The following is a 21097-nucleotide window of genomic DNA, read 5'->3' on the forward strand; positions in this document are numbered from 1 at the left end:
TAGTCTGGAACACCGAATTCAGCGTAGCCAGGACCTCCGTCCAATACCTATGGAGCTTGGGGCACCGCCAGAGTAGGTGGATCAAGTCCCCCTGTGCCGCCCTGCAGCGTCCACAGAGTGAATCTGGAGCCCTGCCCATTCTGAAGAGTCTAGCCGGTGTGAAGTGCACCCTTAGCAGGATATAGAGCTGGGAGACCCTTTGTGAAACGTTTAGCGAGCAGGTGTTTACGGCCAGCAATGCCTCTTCCCACCTTTCACCCTCAATGGGCCCCAGGTCCGTCTCCCATTGTTCTGTAATTCTCATGGGGTGCCCCTCCAGAAATGAAGTCAGGAGCATGTTGTAGCACTGCGAGATCATGCCCTTAGTGTCCCGTGCAGAACTCACCACCCGAAAGATCGGCGTGGGGGACTGGACCCAGTCCACCGCCGCTCCCTGCGCCCTCACTGCATGCTGCAATTGCATGTAGTAAAATTGCATGTTATTTGGTAAGTTGAATCTGGTCTTGAGCTCACTGAAAGGAAGCAACGCCCCCCCCTGAAGACATGTCTAAGGTGAGTAACCCCCAACGACCCCCACCTGCGACCCTGGTCAAGCTCCCCATAGGAGTCATTCTCCCACAGGGGACTGAATTCGGTGAACCCCACCACGTTTTGAAGCTGTCTAACCTTATTCCAGATCTTCTGGACCAAGGCGAATGTGGGCATACGCTTGTTAGGCTTCTGGAACCTTCGGGCCTCCAACCCCTCAGGTATCGCGGTCACCCCCGAGCCCCGCAGCATAAGCCTGGCTGCAGAGGACCCAGGCGATGGCCCCAAAACCCCTATTAGATGCTGAAGCTGTGCCGCTAGGTAGTACAACCAGGGATTGGGTAGAGCTAGGCCCCCTCCCTCCTTCGGGCGCTGCAATTGTTCCAACTTTATCCTAGGGGTTTTGGTGTGCCACAACAACTGTCTGAAGAGAGAGTTGACCACTCGGAATATTTTAAGGGTAATGACAATAGGCGTATTGTGGAGAAAGTATAGCAGTTGTGGCATCAGTATCATCTTAATGAGGTTCGTTTTACCCGCTAGGGACATTTTCAATTTGTTCCAGATTTGGATCTTGTCCCTAAATTTGGACAGCAAGGGGTATACATTCAGTTTACAATAATCTGTTATTGTTGGAGATATCCATACTCCCAAATATTTAAAGGAGGTCACTACAGGGACAGAGCAGGGCAAGCTACTCCCGGGCGCCGGTCCCCCATCAAGGAACATCAGGGCCGATTTTGTCCAGTTAATGGTAAGACCCGAGAACCGGCCGAAGTCCGTAAGAATGGACATAACCTGTCGCAAGGAGCCCTCCGTGTCCTCCAGACAGAGGAGCATATCGTCCGCATAGAGCATGATTTTTTCATGCATGTCACCATATCGAAACCCCCGGACCGCCTCGCAGTCCCTCACCAGGGCCGCAAGGGGCTCGATGGCCAAGGCAAAGAGCAGGGGGGACAGGGGGCAGCCCTGCCTGGTCCCCCTGCCCAGAGCGAAAGCATGGGACATCCTATCCGCCATTCGTATTGCCGCCTTTGGTGTGGCGTACAGAAGTCTCATCCACCTCAGGAATCTAGGGCCGAAGCCGAATTTAGATAACACCGCCCAGAGGTACCGCCAGCCGACACTGTCGAAGGCCTTGTTGGCATCTAGCGACAACAGTGCCCTATTGCCGGCGGAGTCTGAGGGAGTCTGAATGTTCAAATAAAGCCGTCGAAGGTTCGTCGCAGTTGACTTTCCGGGCATAAACCCCGCCTGATCGTGGTGTATAATAGACAGAATGAATTTGTTCACCCGCAGGGCCAGAATTTTCGCCAGTATTTTCACGTCGCCTTGCAGGAGAGAGATGGGCCTATATGACCCAGGATCCAGTGGGTCCTTGCCCGCCTTAAGTAAAAGAATGATGTTTGCCCTGGCCATGGAGGGGGGCAAGTCCCCCGAATCAAACGAGGAGTTGAACACCTCCAACAGCTTAGGCAACATCACCTCCCCATACTGAGTGTACACCTCCATGGGTATACCATCATCCCCCGGTTCCTCCAGGGTAAGCGGCTTCTCCAGCTCAGTCCTCGCCGCATCACTTAGGACCGAGAGAGCTACAGCATTAATGTAACCCTGCAGCTCCCCGTCAGTAAAATCATCCCTTGATTTGTATAAGTCTGAGTAGAAAGTAGCTAGCTCTGACAGGATGAGCTCCGGTTCGTTCACCAGCCGTCCTCCAGCATCACGGATCGCTCCTATGGCGGGGGACGACTGTTGCGATCGGGCAATTCTAGCCAGTAAGCGACCCGTTTTTTCCCCCTCCTCATAGTAGGCCTGCTGGGTAAAAAAGCGCTTACGCTCCGCTGCGGAGGATCTCAGCCGGTCCAGGGAGTCCTGGGCCGACATCCATGCCTCCCTCGCGGATTCTGTGGGGTCTACTACATAGGTCAGTTCCAAATACTTTACCTGGTCCTCAACTTGCTCCAAGAGAGCAGACGAGTTGTGTTTTATGGATGCAATTTCCTCAATAAATGTGCCTTCGCAAGGCCGCCTTAAAGGCGTCCCAGGCCCGCGCGAATACGTGGTGTGAGTGGAGTGGTACGCCTTGCCCACCCAGGAAAAACCCAGACACCCAACCGTGTCCCGTGTGAGGTGAGTTTCCTGCAGCCCCACAATGGCCGTAAGGAATTTTTTCAGGCCCGCACGAATCATAGTGCGCTTTAACGGGTCGTGTACCCCTCGCACATTCCAAGTCACTATCGGGGTGGTGGCCATGGCAGAATTAAACGGTAGTCAAGGTCCAAGGCCCGAGGCCCCAGGGTCATCACGGGTTCACCGGGTCTCACCCCTGGCTCACCCATGTCCTGCAACAAAACGAGCATCAAATGGTGTACTTCTGTGAGCAGTAAAAAAATAACCGTATGTGATAAAGGATTGATCAAAAGGGTCCACAATCCGGCATCAGCCGAGGCAAAGGGGGAGTTCTCCCACCACCCCCCAGTGCGTGGACCAAGTAAACGATGCGTGCCAACAGGGCACCAAGGAACATAATCCCCCAACTGGGGTGAGTCACTGGCACCGCGCATCTTGCGGGTGCATGCCCCCCACTGTAGCATAGAGTCCAGTGGAGGTGAATTTTCAGTTGCCGAAGCTCTCAATAAACGCTGATAAAACATATAACATGTAAAATCCCGACTTGCAGGTAGTAACTTATCTGGTCTGCGGCGAACACTTCAGCATGCCTTACGCAGGCATGGTCTCAGTTTCCTCTGTCGTCCTCTCGGCGTCTCCTCAGGTCATGTTCGTTGTGATCGAGCCACTGCGCGGCCTCCGCCGCGGATTCAAAGAAGGTAGCTTGGCCTCTTACCGTGACCCGCAACTTGGCTGGGAACATCATAGCATAGGTAACTGGTATCTTTTGCAGGCGCTTTTTAACCTCCGCAAACTTGGCCCTTTTGCGTTGCACTTCTGCCGAGAAGTCTGGATAGAACGATATCCGCGCTCCATTGTAGTGTATTGAGCCCCTCTCCCTGGCCAGCCGCAGGATAATTTCCCTGTCTCGGTAATTCAGGAGCCTGGCCAGCATTGATCTAGGGGGGCCGCCAGGGGGAAGGGGCCTAGGAGGCGTACGATGCGCTCTCTCCACCGCAAACAGCGCAGTAAAGGCCTCCCTGCCAAAAATGTCCTGGAGCCACGTTTCAACAAAGGATGTGGGGTCCCTACCTTCCACTTTCTCCGGGAGCCCCACTATACGGACATTGTTCCGTCTCAGGCGGTTCTCAATGTCGTCTGTTTTCGCGGTGGCTTGCGCAGACTGTTGCAGTGCGGCCCTGGCATCCCTGGTCAGGGGGGGAAGCGCATCCTCCATACCGCTGATGCGGCCCTCAACCGCTGTGGTCCTCTCCCTGATCTTCTGGAGGTCATGGCGCATGAGGGACACAGTCTCAGTAAGTTCCCCAAACTGCAGCTTCAGGCCATCCACTGATGCAGTAACCGAGGTCGTGCATTTCTGCACCGCCCTGAGGATTTCACTAAGTGTAGGCTGCGGGGCATCCTCCTGCATCTCCCCAAATAAGTCCTGCATGGTGTCAGGGGGGGCTTTCGAGCGGCAGCGTGTCATCCATATTCGAGTCGCCATTTTGGCCCTGTACTCTCTGCGCCCATGTAAGTTGTGATGTTACCGGGGAGCTGGTGGGGCCCTGCAGTTTCTGCGTATAATATACCATGTCCTTAGGTGGTTCTCTCCCCTGGGGTCTCTGTGCCTTAGGAGCCTTACCGCCAGCCTCTGGATGTTTGTCGGCTCCACGTGCTGCCTTCTGCATCTGAGAGACACCGGCGCCATCTTGAATGTCCATGGCTGCTGCGGACGCGGCTCCCTTCTCCGGTTTGCGAGTCATCCGGGCCATGTTGATCGCTCAAATACCCTCCGGTATGGTTAGTGTAGCCGTGCAGTGCCGGTAGATCGGTCACCTTGCTTTGTAAGTGTCGGGATCAGGATCGGTGTAGGATCACGAGCGGGAGCTCCGTGCAGTGCGACTGTTCACATGCCCTTCCAGGCCACGCCCCCGGCTATTCGTTTCTAGCCGCCCCCTCGCGATCGCTCCCCGGAGCTGAAGAACGGGGAGAGCCGTATGTAAACACGGCTTCCCCGTGCTTCACTGCGGCGGCTGCATCGATCGAGTGATCCCTTTTATAGGGAGACTCGATCGATGACGTCAGACCTACAGCCACACCCCCCTACAGTTGTAAACACACACTAGGTGAACCCTAACTCCTACAGCGCCCCCTGTGGTTAACTCTCAAACTGCAACTGTAATTTTCACAATAAACAATGCAATTTAAATGCATTTTTTGCTGTGAAAATGACAATGGTCCCAAAAATGTGTCAAAATTGTCCGAAGTGTCCGCCATAATGTCGCAAAAAAAAATAATGTCACGAAAAAAATCGCTGATCGCCGCCATTAGTAGTAAAAAAAAAATAATAATAATAAAACTATCCCCTATTTTGTAAACGCTATAAATTTTGCGCAAACCAATCGATAAACGCTTATTGCGATTTTTTTTTACCAAAAATAGGTAGAAGAATACGTATCGGCCTAAACTGAGGGGAAAAAAAATTTATATATGTTTTTGGGGGATATTTATTATAGCAAAAAGTAAAAAATATTGAATTTTTTTCAAAATTGTCGCTCTATTTTTGTTTATAGCGCAAAAAATAAAAACCACAGAGGTGATCAAATACCACCAAAAGAAAGATCTATTTATGGGGAAAAAAGGACGCCAATTTTGTTTGGAAAACACGTTGCACGACCGCGCAATTGTCTGTTAAAGCGACGCAGTGCCGAATTGTAAAAACCCCTTGGGTCATTTAGCAGCATATTGGTCCAGTCCTTAAGTGGTTAAAGAAGCCGCCAGTACCTATTACTCAAGATACCCAAAGTAAAAAAGACATAAAATACAAAAAAGGTACAGCGCTAAAAATATTGAGTGATAATAACCAAATAAGTAAAAAATAGTGACAAATTCAAAAGAATGTGAATAAGATGATATAAAATAAACGTTTGAAACCAATATTATATCAATGTAAAAGTCCCAAGTAGTGAAGTGGTTAATAATTTGAAAAAAGAAGGAAGGTGCACTGAAAAAATCTTCTTCCACCAAAAAGGGATGTAGTCTCCTTACCGAATCCACTGACTGCTACCATGTTTCCCCGAAAATAAGCCCTACCCCGAATATAAGACTTAGCGTGATTATTGGGGAAGGCTGCAATATAAGCCCTACCCTGAAAATAAGCCCTAGTAAAGTACATGAAAAAACTGTGGTCTGTTTTGTAGGACGATCGTATTGGTATGGCGTGCAGTGTGTCTCCCCTTGTGACTGTTTTATAAAATACTTTATTAGCAGCAGGTTCTGTCCCGCCGGAGGTTTTCTTCTCTTCTCCTCGCTGACATTTGCGGCCCCTCCCTCTTCAGTGCACGGAGCGGGCTGACGTCAGCGGGGTTCTCGGGTCTTCCCCCTTCTCTTCTCCTCCCAGCTGACGTCTGTGGCCCCTCCCTCTTCAGTGCACAGAGCAGGCTGACATCAGCAGGGATCTCAGCACGGAGAAGACCAGGGGAGCTGTAAAAAACGGAAAATTGTATACTCACCTTTCCGTAATTTTCCTTTCCTGACGCATCTTCATGGCAGCACACACTGGGTTGTGACTCCGCCCCCACAACCTGACAGGATTGGTTAGATATAAATTTGAAGGGGAGACGCCCCGCACCATTCTCAGTATATATCATCATAAAAAAATAGGGCGGGCATCTGTGTGCTGCCATGAAGATGCGTCAGGAAAGGAAAATTACGGAAAGGTGAGTATACAATTTTCCGTTTTCCTGACGCATTCATGGCAGCACACACTGGGAAATAACTCGCCAGTCGGGAGGGTGCAAGAAAACAGTAATATTTATTCTCTATAGCGCTGAGGAATTGGCTCTAAGAACAGATCTGCCAAAGTCGACGGTAGCCAGGAGAGCAGAATCCACTCTGTAGTGAGAAATTAAGATGTGTTGGGAAGACCAAGTTGCTGCTCTGCCTATGGTTTCCGGTGAAATCCCGCAAAATGCTGCCCAAGAAGTGGCCACTGCCCCTGTCGAATGAGCCCTAATGCTCTTTAGGAGTCGTAAGTTGCTGGATGGAATAGGTCTCCGCGATAGCACTAACAACCAAGAGGTAATGGTACGGGAGGTAGCTGGCTGACCTCGTCTGCTCCCGTGTGGGATAATTAAGACAGAATCCGTCTTCCTGAGATGTAGCTGTGAAGTAACTGGAGATGGTAGACTTGACATCCTAGTCATGGGACTCGCCCCTCTCATTAGTAAAAGATGGAAGGACGATGTCCTGGTTATAATGAAAGGAGGAAGTTACCCTTGGATAAAAATGGTCTGAGGGCTTCAGAACCACTCTGTCAGGGGAGAACACTAAATAGGGGTTCCGTAGCCATAAGTGCTTGTATCTCCGACGTCCTCTTAGCTGAGGTGATCGCAATACGGGAAGCCATCTTCAGAGCTAGGTTCCACGGTGAGACTAAGTTGAATGGAGAAAAGGGTGGATTGGACAGGGCCTCGAGTACTACACAGAGATCCCCTGTTGGAAAGGCTGGCCTCCTAGGTGGTCTGATCTTACGCAGGCCCTGAGGAACAGAGTGACCGGATGATGAAGAGCCCATCTAGTACCCGTCATGCTGAAAGGGCGGATACTTGCACCTTCAGGGTACCCGGGCCCGGGCCCTTGTTAAGCCCTGACTGAAGAAATTCAAGAATTTGAGATGGGATTCCAATCTCTTTGCTGCGACGACACGAACCTCTCCCAGATCCTAGTATAGGTGACATCAGTGGAGCTCCTTAGAGCTTGTAATAAGGTTGATATTACCTCCTGAGAGTATCCTAGTTCCCCTAACCTAGCCCTCTCAACTTCCAAGCTGGCAAATGCAGCTTCTCTGGGCTGGATGGAAGAATTGCCTCTGATGTATGAGATCCCAGGTTACTGGAAGATGTATTGGAGGCCGCGTACCTAGTTGTAGCAGGGTCGTAAACCATGGCCTCCTCGGTCGTAACGGTATTAGTACAATAACCGTGGCTGAGGACCTCCGAAGTCGGGACAGGAATCTTGTAATCCGAGAAGTTGGAAGAAAAATGTACCCCAGCTCGAAGCTCCATGGAAGAGCTAGGCAGTTTGTCCCTTCGGCTGATGGAAAGTGGGCTCTGGACAGGAACCTCTGACACTTGGAGTTCTTTGGCGTGGCCGCTAGGTCGACTTCTGGTATTCCACAAGTTTTCGTAAGAATGGAGAATACCTGTTGGTTCAGGGACCATTCGTTGTTTGAAAGTGTCTCTCGGCTTAGGTAGTTGGCCAACGAATTCTGTGTTGCCGGGACGTACACTGCCCATAGATCTAACAGGTGCACTTGTGCCCTTTCCAATATGGGCAAGCTTCCTCTTGAAGCGTGCGACTCCTGATGCCCCCCTGTATCTGGATACATGACACCGCTACTTGTTGTCCATCCTGATCAGGACACTCTTCCCCTCTAGAAGAGGCGCAATGGCCAGGAGAGCCTGAAAGGCTGCTCTGAGCTCTAAAATATTTGACACTATGCCCTGAGCCCGAAAGTGCCACTGTCCTTGGGCTACTTGGTCTAGATAGTGTGGACCCCATCCCCCCTGGCTGGCGTCCGATGTTACTACTTCTGGACTTGGGGGAACTATTGGAATGGACTCCCTGAGGTTGGACGGGTGTGTCCACCACCATACTAATTGCTTTACCCAGTTCGGGATGTGAATGGTTTGGAGTATTGACGTTCCATTCCACTGCCTGAGAAAGGAGTTCTGTAAGACTTGCATGTGTCACAGGGGTCACTGTATCAAAGGTATGGATGTTGACATGGACCCCCGGGTACTGAGGCAGGCTCTGACAGACGTCTGGATGATAGCAGATTCTGTACCTTCTGGAGTAAGGGCTTCAGCCTCTCTTGAGGGAGTTGCACCCGGTACAACCTGGTATATTATTCTGCCCCTAGGAACACCCTGACTTGCTGAATGCTCTGGGTGCTGAGGCGATGCCGAATGGGGGGCACCAAAATTGGAAATGAGATTGATAGATTGAGAACCGAAGGGACCTCTGGAAGGCGGGATGATCGGGACGTGAAGGTAAACGTCCGAAAAATCTAGGAGATAGCATCCAGTCTCCCACGTCCACTGTCAACAAAATGGACTGAAGGCTTTTCCAATCTGAGGGCCTCTATTTTGATCGTCTGTTGAACCTCTTTAGGTCCAGGACTGGACGTAGATCCCCTGTTTTTTTTTTTTTTTTGTACCAGAAATAAAGGGGAATAAAACCCCCTCCCTTTCTGGTGTGGAGGTACTTGGTAGGCTGGAATGTGTTCCCTGGCAATGTGCCCATGAATTTCCAATTGTGACCGGTCTTGATAGAGGATAGTGTCCATGAATCTGTTATACGAGTTGCCCATATCCGAGCGAATCTCTTGAGTCTGGTGCCCACCTGAGCTGGGTGGGCAGACGGACCCTCAAAAAGGACTTCTGCTGTTCCCCGGCTGTGATAGCCTTGGCTTACTGTAAATACATGGAGGGTCGAGTCTTCCAGTCCCTCCTAAATTTCCTGCCGGGACGGTAGGATCTAGCATCCCTGTACTTGACAGGAAGATCGCGTCTGTAAGCGGGGCCCTTCTGGGGCTCTGGTCTCCTATCGGAGGGAATCAGCCCGGATTTTCCCCCGGTAACCTTGGAGATGACCAAGTCCATCTTTGTGCCAAATACACTTGAGCCGCCATATGGAGTTTTGCACCAGTAGATTTTGATGCTGTCTCCGCTATCCAGGGTCTCAGCCATAAGGCTCTTCCCAGTCATGAAGTCGCCCCCTCAGGAGCCGTAAGCCAACTTAATTTCCCTGCAGGGAGGAGAATATCTTCCCCTGGTCGGCTCCTTCTAGAATGGAATTCTCAATGTTAGCCGCCCATGCAGCGATAGTTTTAGCTACTGCCGCCGTGGTGATAGCCGGCCTACTAGCGTCTCCTGTCGTGGAGCAGGCTTTCTTCAGTTCTATATTGATTTTACGATCAAGAACGTCCCGGATGGTAACTGCATCTTCAATCGGTAGAGAAACGTCTCTAGCGAGTCGCATTAAAGATGAATCGACCGTAGTTGCATTGATCAAAGAATTGATCCTAGACTCCCACAAGGGGTACAATCTGCAAACTTGTTGCTCATACTGGGCCGCTTATGCGATCTCCCCCACTCATCCTTTATGAGGTTTTCCAGCTCTTTGATGAAGGGAAATGATTCAGGACCCCCTTTTCAGCACCAGGAAATATTTCTGAACCTTCAGAGGTTCTGCCATAACCCCTTCCCAGCCGATCGCTTCCTCGACTGAATGGGCAAATGGTTCAACTAAAGAAGAGACAGTCCGACGCCTGCTCACACTCCTCATTCTTAGAGAGGGTTTTTGCAGCCTGGCGTAACGGCCGGGTGCTGGGCGATGTGCTTGGGGAAGGATCGCCCACAATTGATCCCTGTGCGATTCTCTTAGGAGCTCAGTATATATTCTGGCCTCTGAATCCTTGGTTACTTCAATGAAGCACGAGCGGCAGGCCAATTCCCCTGGCAAGGCTGGCGCCCCGCATATTTGGCAAACATTTGCTGTGGTGCGGGTAAGATAGCTCCATCTGGGATGAAGGTAATTGTCTGCGGTGGGACCGACTATGACAGGAGTGGCTGTGACGCGAGCGGCTATGCCTTGATTGAAGAAAGCAAGAGGGTAACCTTGAGTGACTTCTTGCGCCTTCTGCCGGAAGCATGGCTAGAATCTCCCTCTGTGCCGCAAACTTGCGTCTTTTGACCCGATAGGGCTACCAAAACTGTAGCGTCAGTGGCCAAGCTCTCTTTTTTGTCTCTTCTCTACTTACCACCTTCTGGACGGCCTCTATACCTGGTCAGCTGATGGTGGTCTGCGAGGGCAGTGGCCCCCATGAGGATAGCAGGGAGACAGCCCGGAAAGGTGGGAAAAAAGAGAGAAGGGAAAACATTACAATATGTCCCCCCCCCCCCCAACATTTCTATTTATTAAATATAATGATTTATATACATATATCTATCCTTATTTTATTTTTTATTTTTTGGATTATATTAATTGTTTAATTATGGATATACTTTCTCCTATAATATGTTATTAATATATAAATGTATTATATCTTCTATCCTATTTGTTCCTATTTTTTTTTTTTTTTTTTTTGTGTAATCAATTGGCCCAGGCTGAACTGGGACGAGCCTGCACACACCTGGTGCAATCTTCACTCTGAGTAGAGCAGAGCAGCAGGACTGCAGCCAGAACTACAGAGCGATAGGACTGTTTCCTTTTTTTTTTTTTTTTTTAAACGGCGCCGCCATTTGGAAGAGGGCAGAGGAGACCGGCGGCATCATCACTGAGCTGCGTGCATGCGCAAAGCGCTGAGGGGTACGCGGCGGTGACCCCGAGAGTATGGGGTGTCAGAGGAACCACAGGGCTCAGCAGAGCTGAGAAAAAAACAACAGGCAGGCAAAGGTACAAAACGGACTAACCTTAGGTGGCAAATGTAATGATACAAATACCTTTGTGGAAGCACACACTGCACTGGAAGGAAAGACAGAGCGAAAGTGGGGACCACTGCGAGATTTGAAGCTTCTTTAAAGCTTGCTACATATGCCAGTATAATTCCAGAGCCCCTGAGACCACCAGAACGGGGGTTCCCACCATAAAGCTCATTTAGAGACTGTACAGGAGGGACTTCCAAACAGGAGAGGCTGAACCTGCTGGGGCGATCTGCGGTAAGAGGCATGCTTCTTGCTTGTTCGTCCAATCTGTCAGGTGAGGATAAAAAAAGAGAATGGTGCGGGGCGTCTCCCCTTCAAATTTATATCTAACCAATCCTGTCAGGTTGTGGGGGCGGAGTCACAACCCAGTGTGTGCTGCCATGAATGCGTCAGGAAAGGTATTTTCCATGAGACATTTGCAATGGGAGACACACTGCACCTTATACCAGTGTGATCCTTTTATAAAACGGATTACATAAATTTTAAAAGGACTTTAACCAAGATGTTTTTAAAACGATGTTGAAAATTTACTCCTGACCTGACAGGGGGGGGTGGGGAGAGAGAGAACACAGGGGACACAGGAACTTTAAAAAAATGTTTTATTGTTTTATTCCAGGATTTTTAGAATATACTGTACAGATGGGTAAATTACACAGCACAAGCACTGTGCTTTAAAGGAACAGGGTTTTTTTTATGGTTACATCTACTTTAAGATTGTCATTGTACATACCGTAATATAATTAAGCCCTACCCCGAAAATAAGCCCTAGTGTGTTTTTTGTAGACAAAAATAATATAAGACCCTGTCTTATTTTCGGGGAAACACGGTATATCAGCGGTCAATAAGACACAGGGATGATTATAGTCTTCCCAATCAGACACACTACTTGGGACTTTTACATTGATATAATATTGGTTTCAAACGTTTATTTTATATCATCTTATTCGCATTCTTTTGAATTTGTCACTATTTTTCACTTACAGTAGGTGTTTGTGATATTGTGCTTTTAGCACGACAGCGTCGCGCTGATACTCGGCGACACGGTGCCGAGATCTCGCCGACATCTTGCACTCACTGGAATAGTGACAGCACATCCCAGCAAGCGCGTCATAGAAGCGACGGGAGATCCGACTTGGATTCCCGCCAATTCTACACGTGTGCGGCGTTTGTTATGAATCCTGAAGGGGAAGTCCCCGCCGGATTTTAAATAAAAATCCGGCATGGGTCCCCCCTCAGGAGCATACCGGGCCCTTAGGTCTGTTATGGGTTGTAAGGAGAGCCCCCCTACGCCGAAAAAACGGCGTAGGGGGTCCCCCTACAATCCATACCAGACCCGTATCCAAAGCACGCTACCCGGCCAGCCAGGAAGGGAGTGGGGACGAGCGAGCGCCCCCCCCCCCCTCCTGAGCCGTACCAGGCTGCATGCCCTCAACATGGGGGGGTTGGGTGCTCTGGGGCAGGGGGGCGCACTGCGGCCCCCCCACCTCAGAGCACCCTGTCCCCATGTTGATGAGGACAGGGCCCCTTCCCGACAACCCTGGCCGTTGGTTGTCGGGGTATGCGGGCGGGAGGCTTATCGGAATCTGGGAGCCCCCTTTAATAAGGGGGCCCCCAGATACCGGCCCCCCACCCTAAGTGAATGAGTATGGGGTACATCGTACCCCTACCCATTCACCTGCAAGAAAAGTGGTAAAAACACAAATAAACCACACAGTGTATTAAAATATTTTATTTTTCTGCTCCGGAGGCCGCCCCCTGTCTTCTTTATTAGCTCTTTTACCAGGGGGGGGCTTCTTCTTTGACGTCTTCGGGTGGGTGGGGGCCGCCGTCTGGTTCTCTTCCACCGCCGGGGGGGGTGGCTTTTAAAAAAGCCCCCACCCCCCCCGGCGGGTTTCCTCCGGCGTCTTCGGCGGGGCTCTTCTTCTTCCGCTATCCCGACGGGTCTTCTCCGCTATCCGGGGGGTCTCGCCGCTCTCCGCTGTAGACTCGTCGCACCCCGGTTCTTCGTCTCGCAGTCCGGTCCCTTCTTCCGTGCTGTACGTCTTCTTCCGCGCTGTGACGTCATGTTCTTCACTTCTCTTCTTCTCCCGATGTTGACTCGCCGGTCCTCCTCGCTGAAATGACGGATGCGCGCCTTGCATCGGACCTATATAGGCCTCACAGTCCCATCATGCTCTGTACCTACCCATGTGATACCTACCACATGGGTAGGTACAGAGCATGATGGGACTGTGAGGCCTATATAGGTCCGATGCAAGGCGCGCATCCGTCATTTCAGCGAGGAGGACCGGCGAGTCAACATCGGGAGAAGAAGAGAAGTGAAGAACATGACGTCACAGCGCGGAAGAAGACGTACAGCACGGAAGAAGGGACCGGACTGCGAGACGAAGAACCGGGGTGCGACGAGTCAACAGCGGAGAGCGGCGAGACCCCCCGGATAGCGGAGAAGACCCGTCGGGATAGCGGAAGAAGAAGAGCCCCGCCGAAGACGCCGGAGGAAACCCGCCGGGGGGGTGGGGGCTTTTTTTAAAAGCCACCCCACCCGGCGGTGGAAGAGAACCAGACGGCGGCCCCCACCCACCCGAAGACGTCAAAGAAGAAGCCCCCCCTGGTAAAAGAGCTAATAAAGAAGACAGGGGGCGGCCTCCGGAGCAGAAAAATAAAATATTTTAATACACTGTGTGGTTTATTTGTGTTTTTACCACTTTTCTTGCAGGTGAATGGGTAGGGGTACGATGTACCCCATACTCATTCACTTAGGGTGGGGGGCCGGTATCTGGGGGCCCCCTTATTAAAGGGGGCTCCCAGATTCCGATAAGCCTCCCGCCCGCATACCCCGACAACCAACGGCCAGGGTTGTCGGGAAGGGGCCCTGTCCTCATCAACATGGGGACAGGGTGCTCTGAGGTGGGGGGGCCGCAGTGCGCCCCCCTGCCCCAGAGCACCCAACCCCCCCATGTTGAGGGCATGCAGCCTGGTACGGCTCAGGAGGGGGGGGGCGTTCGCTCGTCCCCACTCCCTTCCTGGCTGGCCAGGTAGCGTGCTTTGGATACGGGTCTGGTATGGATTGTAGGGGGACCCCCTACGCCGTTTTTTCGGCGTAGGGGGGCTCTCCTTACAACCCATAACAGACCTAAGGGCCCGGTATGCTCCTGAGGGGGGACCCATGCCGGATTTTTATTTAAAATCCGGCGGGGACTTCCCCCTCAGGATTCATAACAAACGCCGCACACGTGTAGAATTGGCGGGAATCCAAGTCGGATCTCCCGTCGCTTCTATGACGGCTCTGTCTCCATCGCGGCAAGCCAGCTCGGCGCTGGCTCCCGCGATGGGGCTCGTAGGTGCTCAATCTCGCCGAGAAAGAGAGCGAGATTGACACAAAATCGGGTTCACCTACTGTATTTGGTTATTATCACTCAATATTTTTAGCGCTGTACCTTTTTTGTATTTAATGAATAAAGATAACAAGACAAAGCAAAACAATCTTTACCCAAATTGTAAAATACATTGTATCCAAATGTTGCCTGCTCTTATTCTGCTGTTTTGGCTACAGGAACACTAGTTCTATATGGTAAAGCACAAATTAAATGTGATCTGACGTTCGAAAAAGCCATTCTCCCTTTCTGCTATTTGTGCCACCTTGTTGGCAGATCATTATTACAGTTAGTGCAGAAAGCTGCACAGGCAACTCAGGCATTAGGAGCAAGGTTGTGGTTATGAACTATGATTCTCCCCACAGCAAGATTGGAGGACAGCCCATACATCACCCCCTTTGTTTCTTTTCCCATCAAACATATTACCATGCAGAATAAAACAATTAAAAACGTACTCTAGTATTGCACATGATCCAAGCTTTTTCCTGACCTGCTCAGCTCTGATAAGAAGAGGAATCTAGACTTTAAGGTCCCTTGTTCACCATGAGGCAGCAAAACTGGGCAGTTTAAGGGCTTGTTTACACTTGCTTCAAATGTGGCATTGGACACGTTTTTTTAAAGCACTTTAATGTCACTCAAAGTACCTGTCACTAAATAAAATGGTAAGCTTACTGTCCTGTTCACATGTGTGTTTGCTTTGTGTAACGAGACCCTTGCTCGCTCGGTTCCACTCTCCCGACACTCCTCTGCTCCTATTGAATCAGATTGCAGATCGCAACGTCTGATGGTTCGGTCATCCAAGGTTCCGGGATTCGAACTACAGCTATGTGCCGTTCGAAATCCATCAGAACAAACACCAGGCAGGCTGTATGTAAGTTCAAACAGGAAAACTCTTTATCTGGATGCACACAACACACTTTTAAACAGCAGTTCGAACACCCCGCCCCCAACAACCGCTTTCCTATTGGTCAATTGTAAAGTACATTGTAGTTCTCAATTAGGTCCTCTTAGCCATGCAAATGAGGACTTGAAACAGGGTCAGCAGGGATTGGTCCGATAGCTTGAATAGAAGGACTGCTATGTGTAATGAGACAGAAGCCCCAGGGGGCAATCAATGTACACAAACAGCCAGACACAGAAAAATGCTTTTCCTCCAGACCATGGAGACGTCTAGAGGGGGGTAGCATTAAGACAGGGCAGAAGACCCCCCACTGTGTAAAAGATTTCAAGGAGATACACTTCAGTATTCCAAAGTCCATGACAATACTCCCCCCTGGGAAACAGTCCAACAGCCACCGTGGGACCCCGAACGGGTCAACTCGAGGATGTTGGAAAAGTAGTCTTAAGGTTCCAGGTCTGTCTGCCGGGATAACCCATCCGTCTTCCTGTTTTGAGGCCCTGGCCCATAATCGTAAGGCAGGAGGCTCGCATTCAGTCCTCTCCAAAAGCCTCTGTCGCAGCTAGGTCTGTCACATATCTCCCCTTTCGGCAGGAGACTAACACAGGAGGAGACCCCAGACGGGTTGACTCTGAAGTTAGTCAATAGTTCCAGTCCCCCAATGCCGGTATCCACACAGTACCCCAAATAAATTGCTCCAAACAGAGCATTACTCACCCAGCCAACCTCTGCCTCTCTCAGAGAACATGCCTGCCGCTGGGGAGAGGCCTGGACTGGCCCTTCTCCCTGGAGTCCTTTCAGCCGCTGGAGAGAAGACAGGGTGACTGGGCTCAGTTCATCATGCTATTGGGGATCTGGGCCAACTGCCCCCCATCCCTGGGGTATACAAGTGGAGACTGAAGTCCCATCCACTTGTGGTAGGTGAAAATCCAGGCTTCATTAAAGCTTCAAAAAGGCATTGCAGAAGCATCAAAAACAGCATGTTAACCACTTGTAAATATACAGCAGCAGGTCGGCTTGATTACGCAAACCCCCGTACCTGTCCTGTACCGGTCCGTGCATGTGACACTGTGGGCGCGGGAGCGTGCCTGCGGGTCCCGCAGACTCGATCTCCACCTGGCGACCCGCCATTGCAGTACACAGGCAGAACAGGGATTTGCCTATGTAAATAAAGCGGATCACTGTTCTGACAGGAGACAACATGGAGATCTGCTGTTTCCAGTGATCGGGAACAGCGATCTCTGTGGTGTTCCAGTGAGTCCAGCCCCCACACCGTTAGAACACACCCAGGGAACACATTTAACCCCTTAATCGCCCCTAGTATTAACTACCCCTTCCTGCCAGTGTCATTTATACATTGATCAGTGTATTTTTTTTAGCACTTATCACTGTATTGGAAGAAAAATATGTAGAAGAATACATATTGGCCTAAACTGATGAAGAAATTACTTTTTTTTTTTAATTTTGGGGGATATTTATTATAGCAAAAAGTAAAAAAAATATATATTTTTTTCAAAATTGTGGGCCTTTTTTTTGTTTATAGCACAAAAAATAAAAACCACAGAGCTGAACAAATACCACCAAAATAAATTTCTATTTGTGGGAAAAAGGACATCAATTTTGTTTGGGTACAACATTGCGCAATTATCAGTTAAAGCGACGCATTGCCGTATCGCAAAAAATGGCCTGGTCATTAAGGGGGTAAATCCTTCCGGGCTGAAGTGGTTATAGGCTCTTTAATATGAGTTAAAGTCTAAGCAAGTGTAAATGGGCCCTAATAAACATTTTAACTGCCTCAGCCAACTGTCTAAATCTGTCAATGGCCACTGGACTGGTCCATACTGGTCCAACACAATCCACCACAAATAGTCAACAGCTAGGCCCATGTGAAAGATACCTTAAGCAAGGGGACCACATTAAAAAAACATCACCATACACATGGAAACTTACATCAACGAGTTGACGGGGGTCTCTGCCAGTCGAAGCCTCTTAGCATGGTTTTTTCCCTGGTAATGTGCTTGGGCCACCACTGGAGAGCTGAATGAAGCATCACACAGTTTGCAGTAATCATTCTCAGTGGCAAGGATCACACGACCCCCACATTTTGGGGCTGTAACCTAAAAACCAAGATAGGTGTGATTTTTTTGTTTGGTATGGATGCCATTTCAGAAAATACATTATCAAAAGACAATTGGTAAGAATATAAAAAAAAGAACAATGTACTCAAAGACAGAAAGGCTCAAAATGTAACCAAAAGCCTGACTTCCTAATTCTTGGTAAATGTTTACCATTCCCATGAAGCTTAAAGCGTAACTCCACTTTTGGTTGAGAAAAACCAAAGTGCGTTTTTGGTAAGTTTTTGATGCAGTCCAGTGCTTTTTTTCAGCCCTCTTTTTTTATTAACCTTAGATAAGGACAAGTGTGTTCCAGTGCGTTTTTGGTGCATTTAGGTGCTTTCCAGTGTGTTTTTGATGCGTTTTACAGCGTTCCAGTACAGTGCAGTGCAGGTAAAATGCAGCATGTTCTATTTTTTTCTGGAACTGGAACACACTGGAACTGCAAGTACTGGTGTGAACTATGCAATTGAAAACCATATAACCTACTTTCCCTGCGTTTTTGCTGCAGAAGAAAAACGTACTGGACTGTATCTGGTGTGAACTGGCCCTAAAAATGCATGCACAGTGTTTCCATGTATTCCAATGGCTCTAGTTCACACTATGCAGTCAGTTTCCGGTGCAGAAACTGACCGGAACTGACTGTATTGGTGCAGAAAAAACGGAACTGCACGCAACTGCATCTGGGGTGAACTGGCCCTAAAGGAAACCTGTCTTAGGCCCGGTTCACACTGATGCGAGTTCATAACGAATGTGATGCGTCAAAAACATTCTAAATTTGCATGTCATCCATAAAGTCATTGTTTTCAATGACAGTCGTTCACATACATGCGCTGCGATTCCTCTACTAATGCGTTGCGATAAAAAAAAGGGTTTTCTGCGAGTTTACAGCGTTGCGTTGCGAATTTAGTCTCCATAGACATCAATGTAAATCAGTCTGGAATCGCATTGATGGTTCACATATGTGGAATTCCACCACACTAATCTCCACAAAAAAACAGAAAATACACAGAAAGTTAACACCTTTTTTTTTTTTACATTATTATTCCATTGACTAGAACATAAATCGCAGAATGTCCAACTCCTGAAATTTGCGGTAAAATCACAGCAAGGGCCGATTCACACTACTGTGACTTCAAAATCACGTGATTTTACCAAGATTTTGCCACGATTTCAGGGAATGCCAGTCTATAGCGCTAAATTCTCATCGCACATGGATCAAACTCGCACAGGATCTTTTTTTAACGCAGCTTAGATTCGCAATGCAATGATGTGAACGGCACTCATGCAAAACTGTGTTAGTAAAATTACTTGGGAATTTGAGCAATCGCAACAGATCAAATTTGCAATAGAATTCACAGCAGTGTGAACCGGCCCTAAATTTGCGGTAAAATCGCTGTAAATTTACGGTAAATTCACACCTCATACAGGACAAAAAACGGAACAAATTTGCAGCGCAGCAGTCTGAACCGAGCCTTATGCCGCGTACACACAACCGTTTTTCATGACGTGAAAATGCAATTTTTTTAAATTGGTCATTAAAAACGATTGTGTATAATGCCACGTACACACGATTATTTTTCAGCATGAAAGAAAATGTTGTTTTTCAGCATGTCCAAAAAACGACGTTTTTCCAACGTCATCATTAAAAACGACGTTGCCCACACACATCATTTAAAAAAAATTATGAACAAAGTGCGGTGACGTACAACACGTACAAAGGCACTCTAAAGGGGAAGTTCTATTCGCCTTTGGGCTGCTTTAGCTGATTCCTTGTTAGTAAAAGACGATTTGCGCTTTTTTGTCTGTTACAGCGTGTTGAATGTGCTTACTCCATTATGAACGGAAGTTTTACCAGAACGAGCGCTCCCATCTTATAACTTGCTTCTGAGCATGTGCGGGTTTTTTCCCCACACACGATAATTTTTTACAACCCGAAAAACGTCATTTTTTTAAAACGACGTTAAAAAATGCAGCATGTTTGGGGAAAAAAATTGTCGTTTTTTCAGAAACTGAAAAACGATGTGCAGTCCACACACGATCATTTTAAATGACGTTTTTTAAAAGCGACGTTTTTTTCATGCTGAAAAATGATTGTGTGTACGCGGCATTAGCTCCAGAGCATTTTTCTCGACGTGAAAAATTGCCATTAAAAATGCAGAACATGCTCTAATTTTTCTCGTTGTTTTTCACATCGTGTATGCATTAACGACGGGGGGAAAAACGTGCATGCTCAGAAGAAAGTTATGAAACGTGAGCACTTGTTCTGGTAAAACTAGCATTTGTAATGGAGATAGCACATTCGTCATGCTGTAACAGACTGAAAAGTACGAAGACTGAAAAGCGCGAATCGTCTCTCACCAAACCTTTACTAACACAAAATCAGCAAAAGCAGCCCAAAGGGTGGCACCATCCGAATGTAACTTCCCCTTTATAGTGCCGTCGTACGTGTTGTACATCACCGCGCTTTGCTCAAGCATTTTTTTTCACAATCGTGTGTATGCAAGGCAGGCTTGACAAGAATCACGTCGAAAAAAAAATCGTTTTTTCTAGAACATTAAAAATGGTTGTGTGTACATGGCATTAGTCTCAAAACTCATAATCTATCACCAGGAGCACAAGTCCAGCACCTAAACTGTGAGCCACTGAGACCCATCCTCTAGTCTTTGTCCCCTGTTTTTCTGTATTAGATGTTTATGGTCATATTTTATTATTTGCAACATAGCATCTAGAAAGGCGCAATAGTACTTCATAACGTATATTCTCCAAATAATCTCCAATATTTGTATAGAGTGTAAGCCAATCTCTTACATTTGGTGATGATGATCCCGGTGATACGGTTTCTAAAGTTTGATTCAGTCTTGATGAAGCAGGACAGCTACTTGATGCACAGTAATTGCGTAATTTCTTGCTGTGGTTTTTGCCCTAAGAAAAATATATGAACAAATTTAGGCATCTTCATACATCTGTGTATTGGATAAAGCTGTTGCTGTCTTTTGCTAACAAAAAGTCAACTTTGTTTGGACTATATAGATACTCCCTTGGTTTACTATAACAATTAACAGTAATTATTAACACTTATTAATATCATGCTTATCATTCCCAGAACATACACCTTGACATTTTCCACACTTTGTCATGTTACAACCAAAAACGTAAATGTATTTTTTGGGGATTTTATGTGATAGAACACCCTAAAGTGATCCATAATTGTGAAGTGGAAAGAAAATGATAAATGGTTTTAAAAATCATTTGCAAATAAATATCTGACAAGTGTGGCGTGCATTTGTATTTAGCCCCCATAAGTCAATACCAATGACCTTTCACTGTAATTGCAGCTGCAAGTCTTTTTGGGGATGTCTCTACCAGCTTTGCACATCTAGAGAGTGACATTTTTGCCCATTCTTCTTTGCAAAATAGCTCAAGCTCTGTCAGATTGGATGGAGAGCATCTGTGAACAGCAATTTTCAAGTCTTGCCACAGAGTCTCAATTGGATTTAGGTCTGGACTTTGACTGCGCCATTCTAACACATAAATATGCTTTGATCTAAACCATTACATTGTAGCTGTGGTTGT

The 21097-nt window shown here is 48.2% G+C and overlaps 1 protein-coding gene across 2 annotated transcripts in view; it reads right to left on the reverse strand.

Annotated features, from left to right (window-relative positions):
- The window catches only part of ZMAT3 (zinc finger matrin-type 3), a 111325-nt gene that overhangs the window by 41345 nt on the left and 48883 nt on the right, over positions 1-21097 (reverse strand). For both annotated transcript variants that reach the window (XM_040349407.1, XM_040349405.1), the window contains 2 exons: positions 20333-20446; positions 17358-17524 (listed from right to left, as the gene is read on the reverse strand). In XM_040349407.1, the coding sequence (XP_040205341.1) occupies positions 17358-17524; positions 20333-20446 (281 nt within the window). The remainder of the gene's footprint in view (positions 1-17357; positions 17525-20332; positions 20447-21097) is intronic.

Source organism: Rana temporaria, chromosome 4 (assembly GCF_905171775.1).
Source record: "Rana temporaria chromosome 4, aRanTem1.1, whole genome shotgun sequence".
Taxonomy (NCBI): Eukaryota; Metazoa; Chordata; class Amphibia; order Anura; family Ranidae; genus Rana; species Rana temporaria.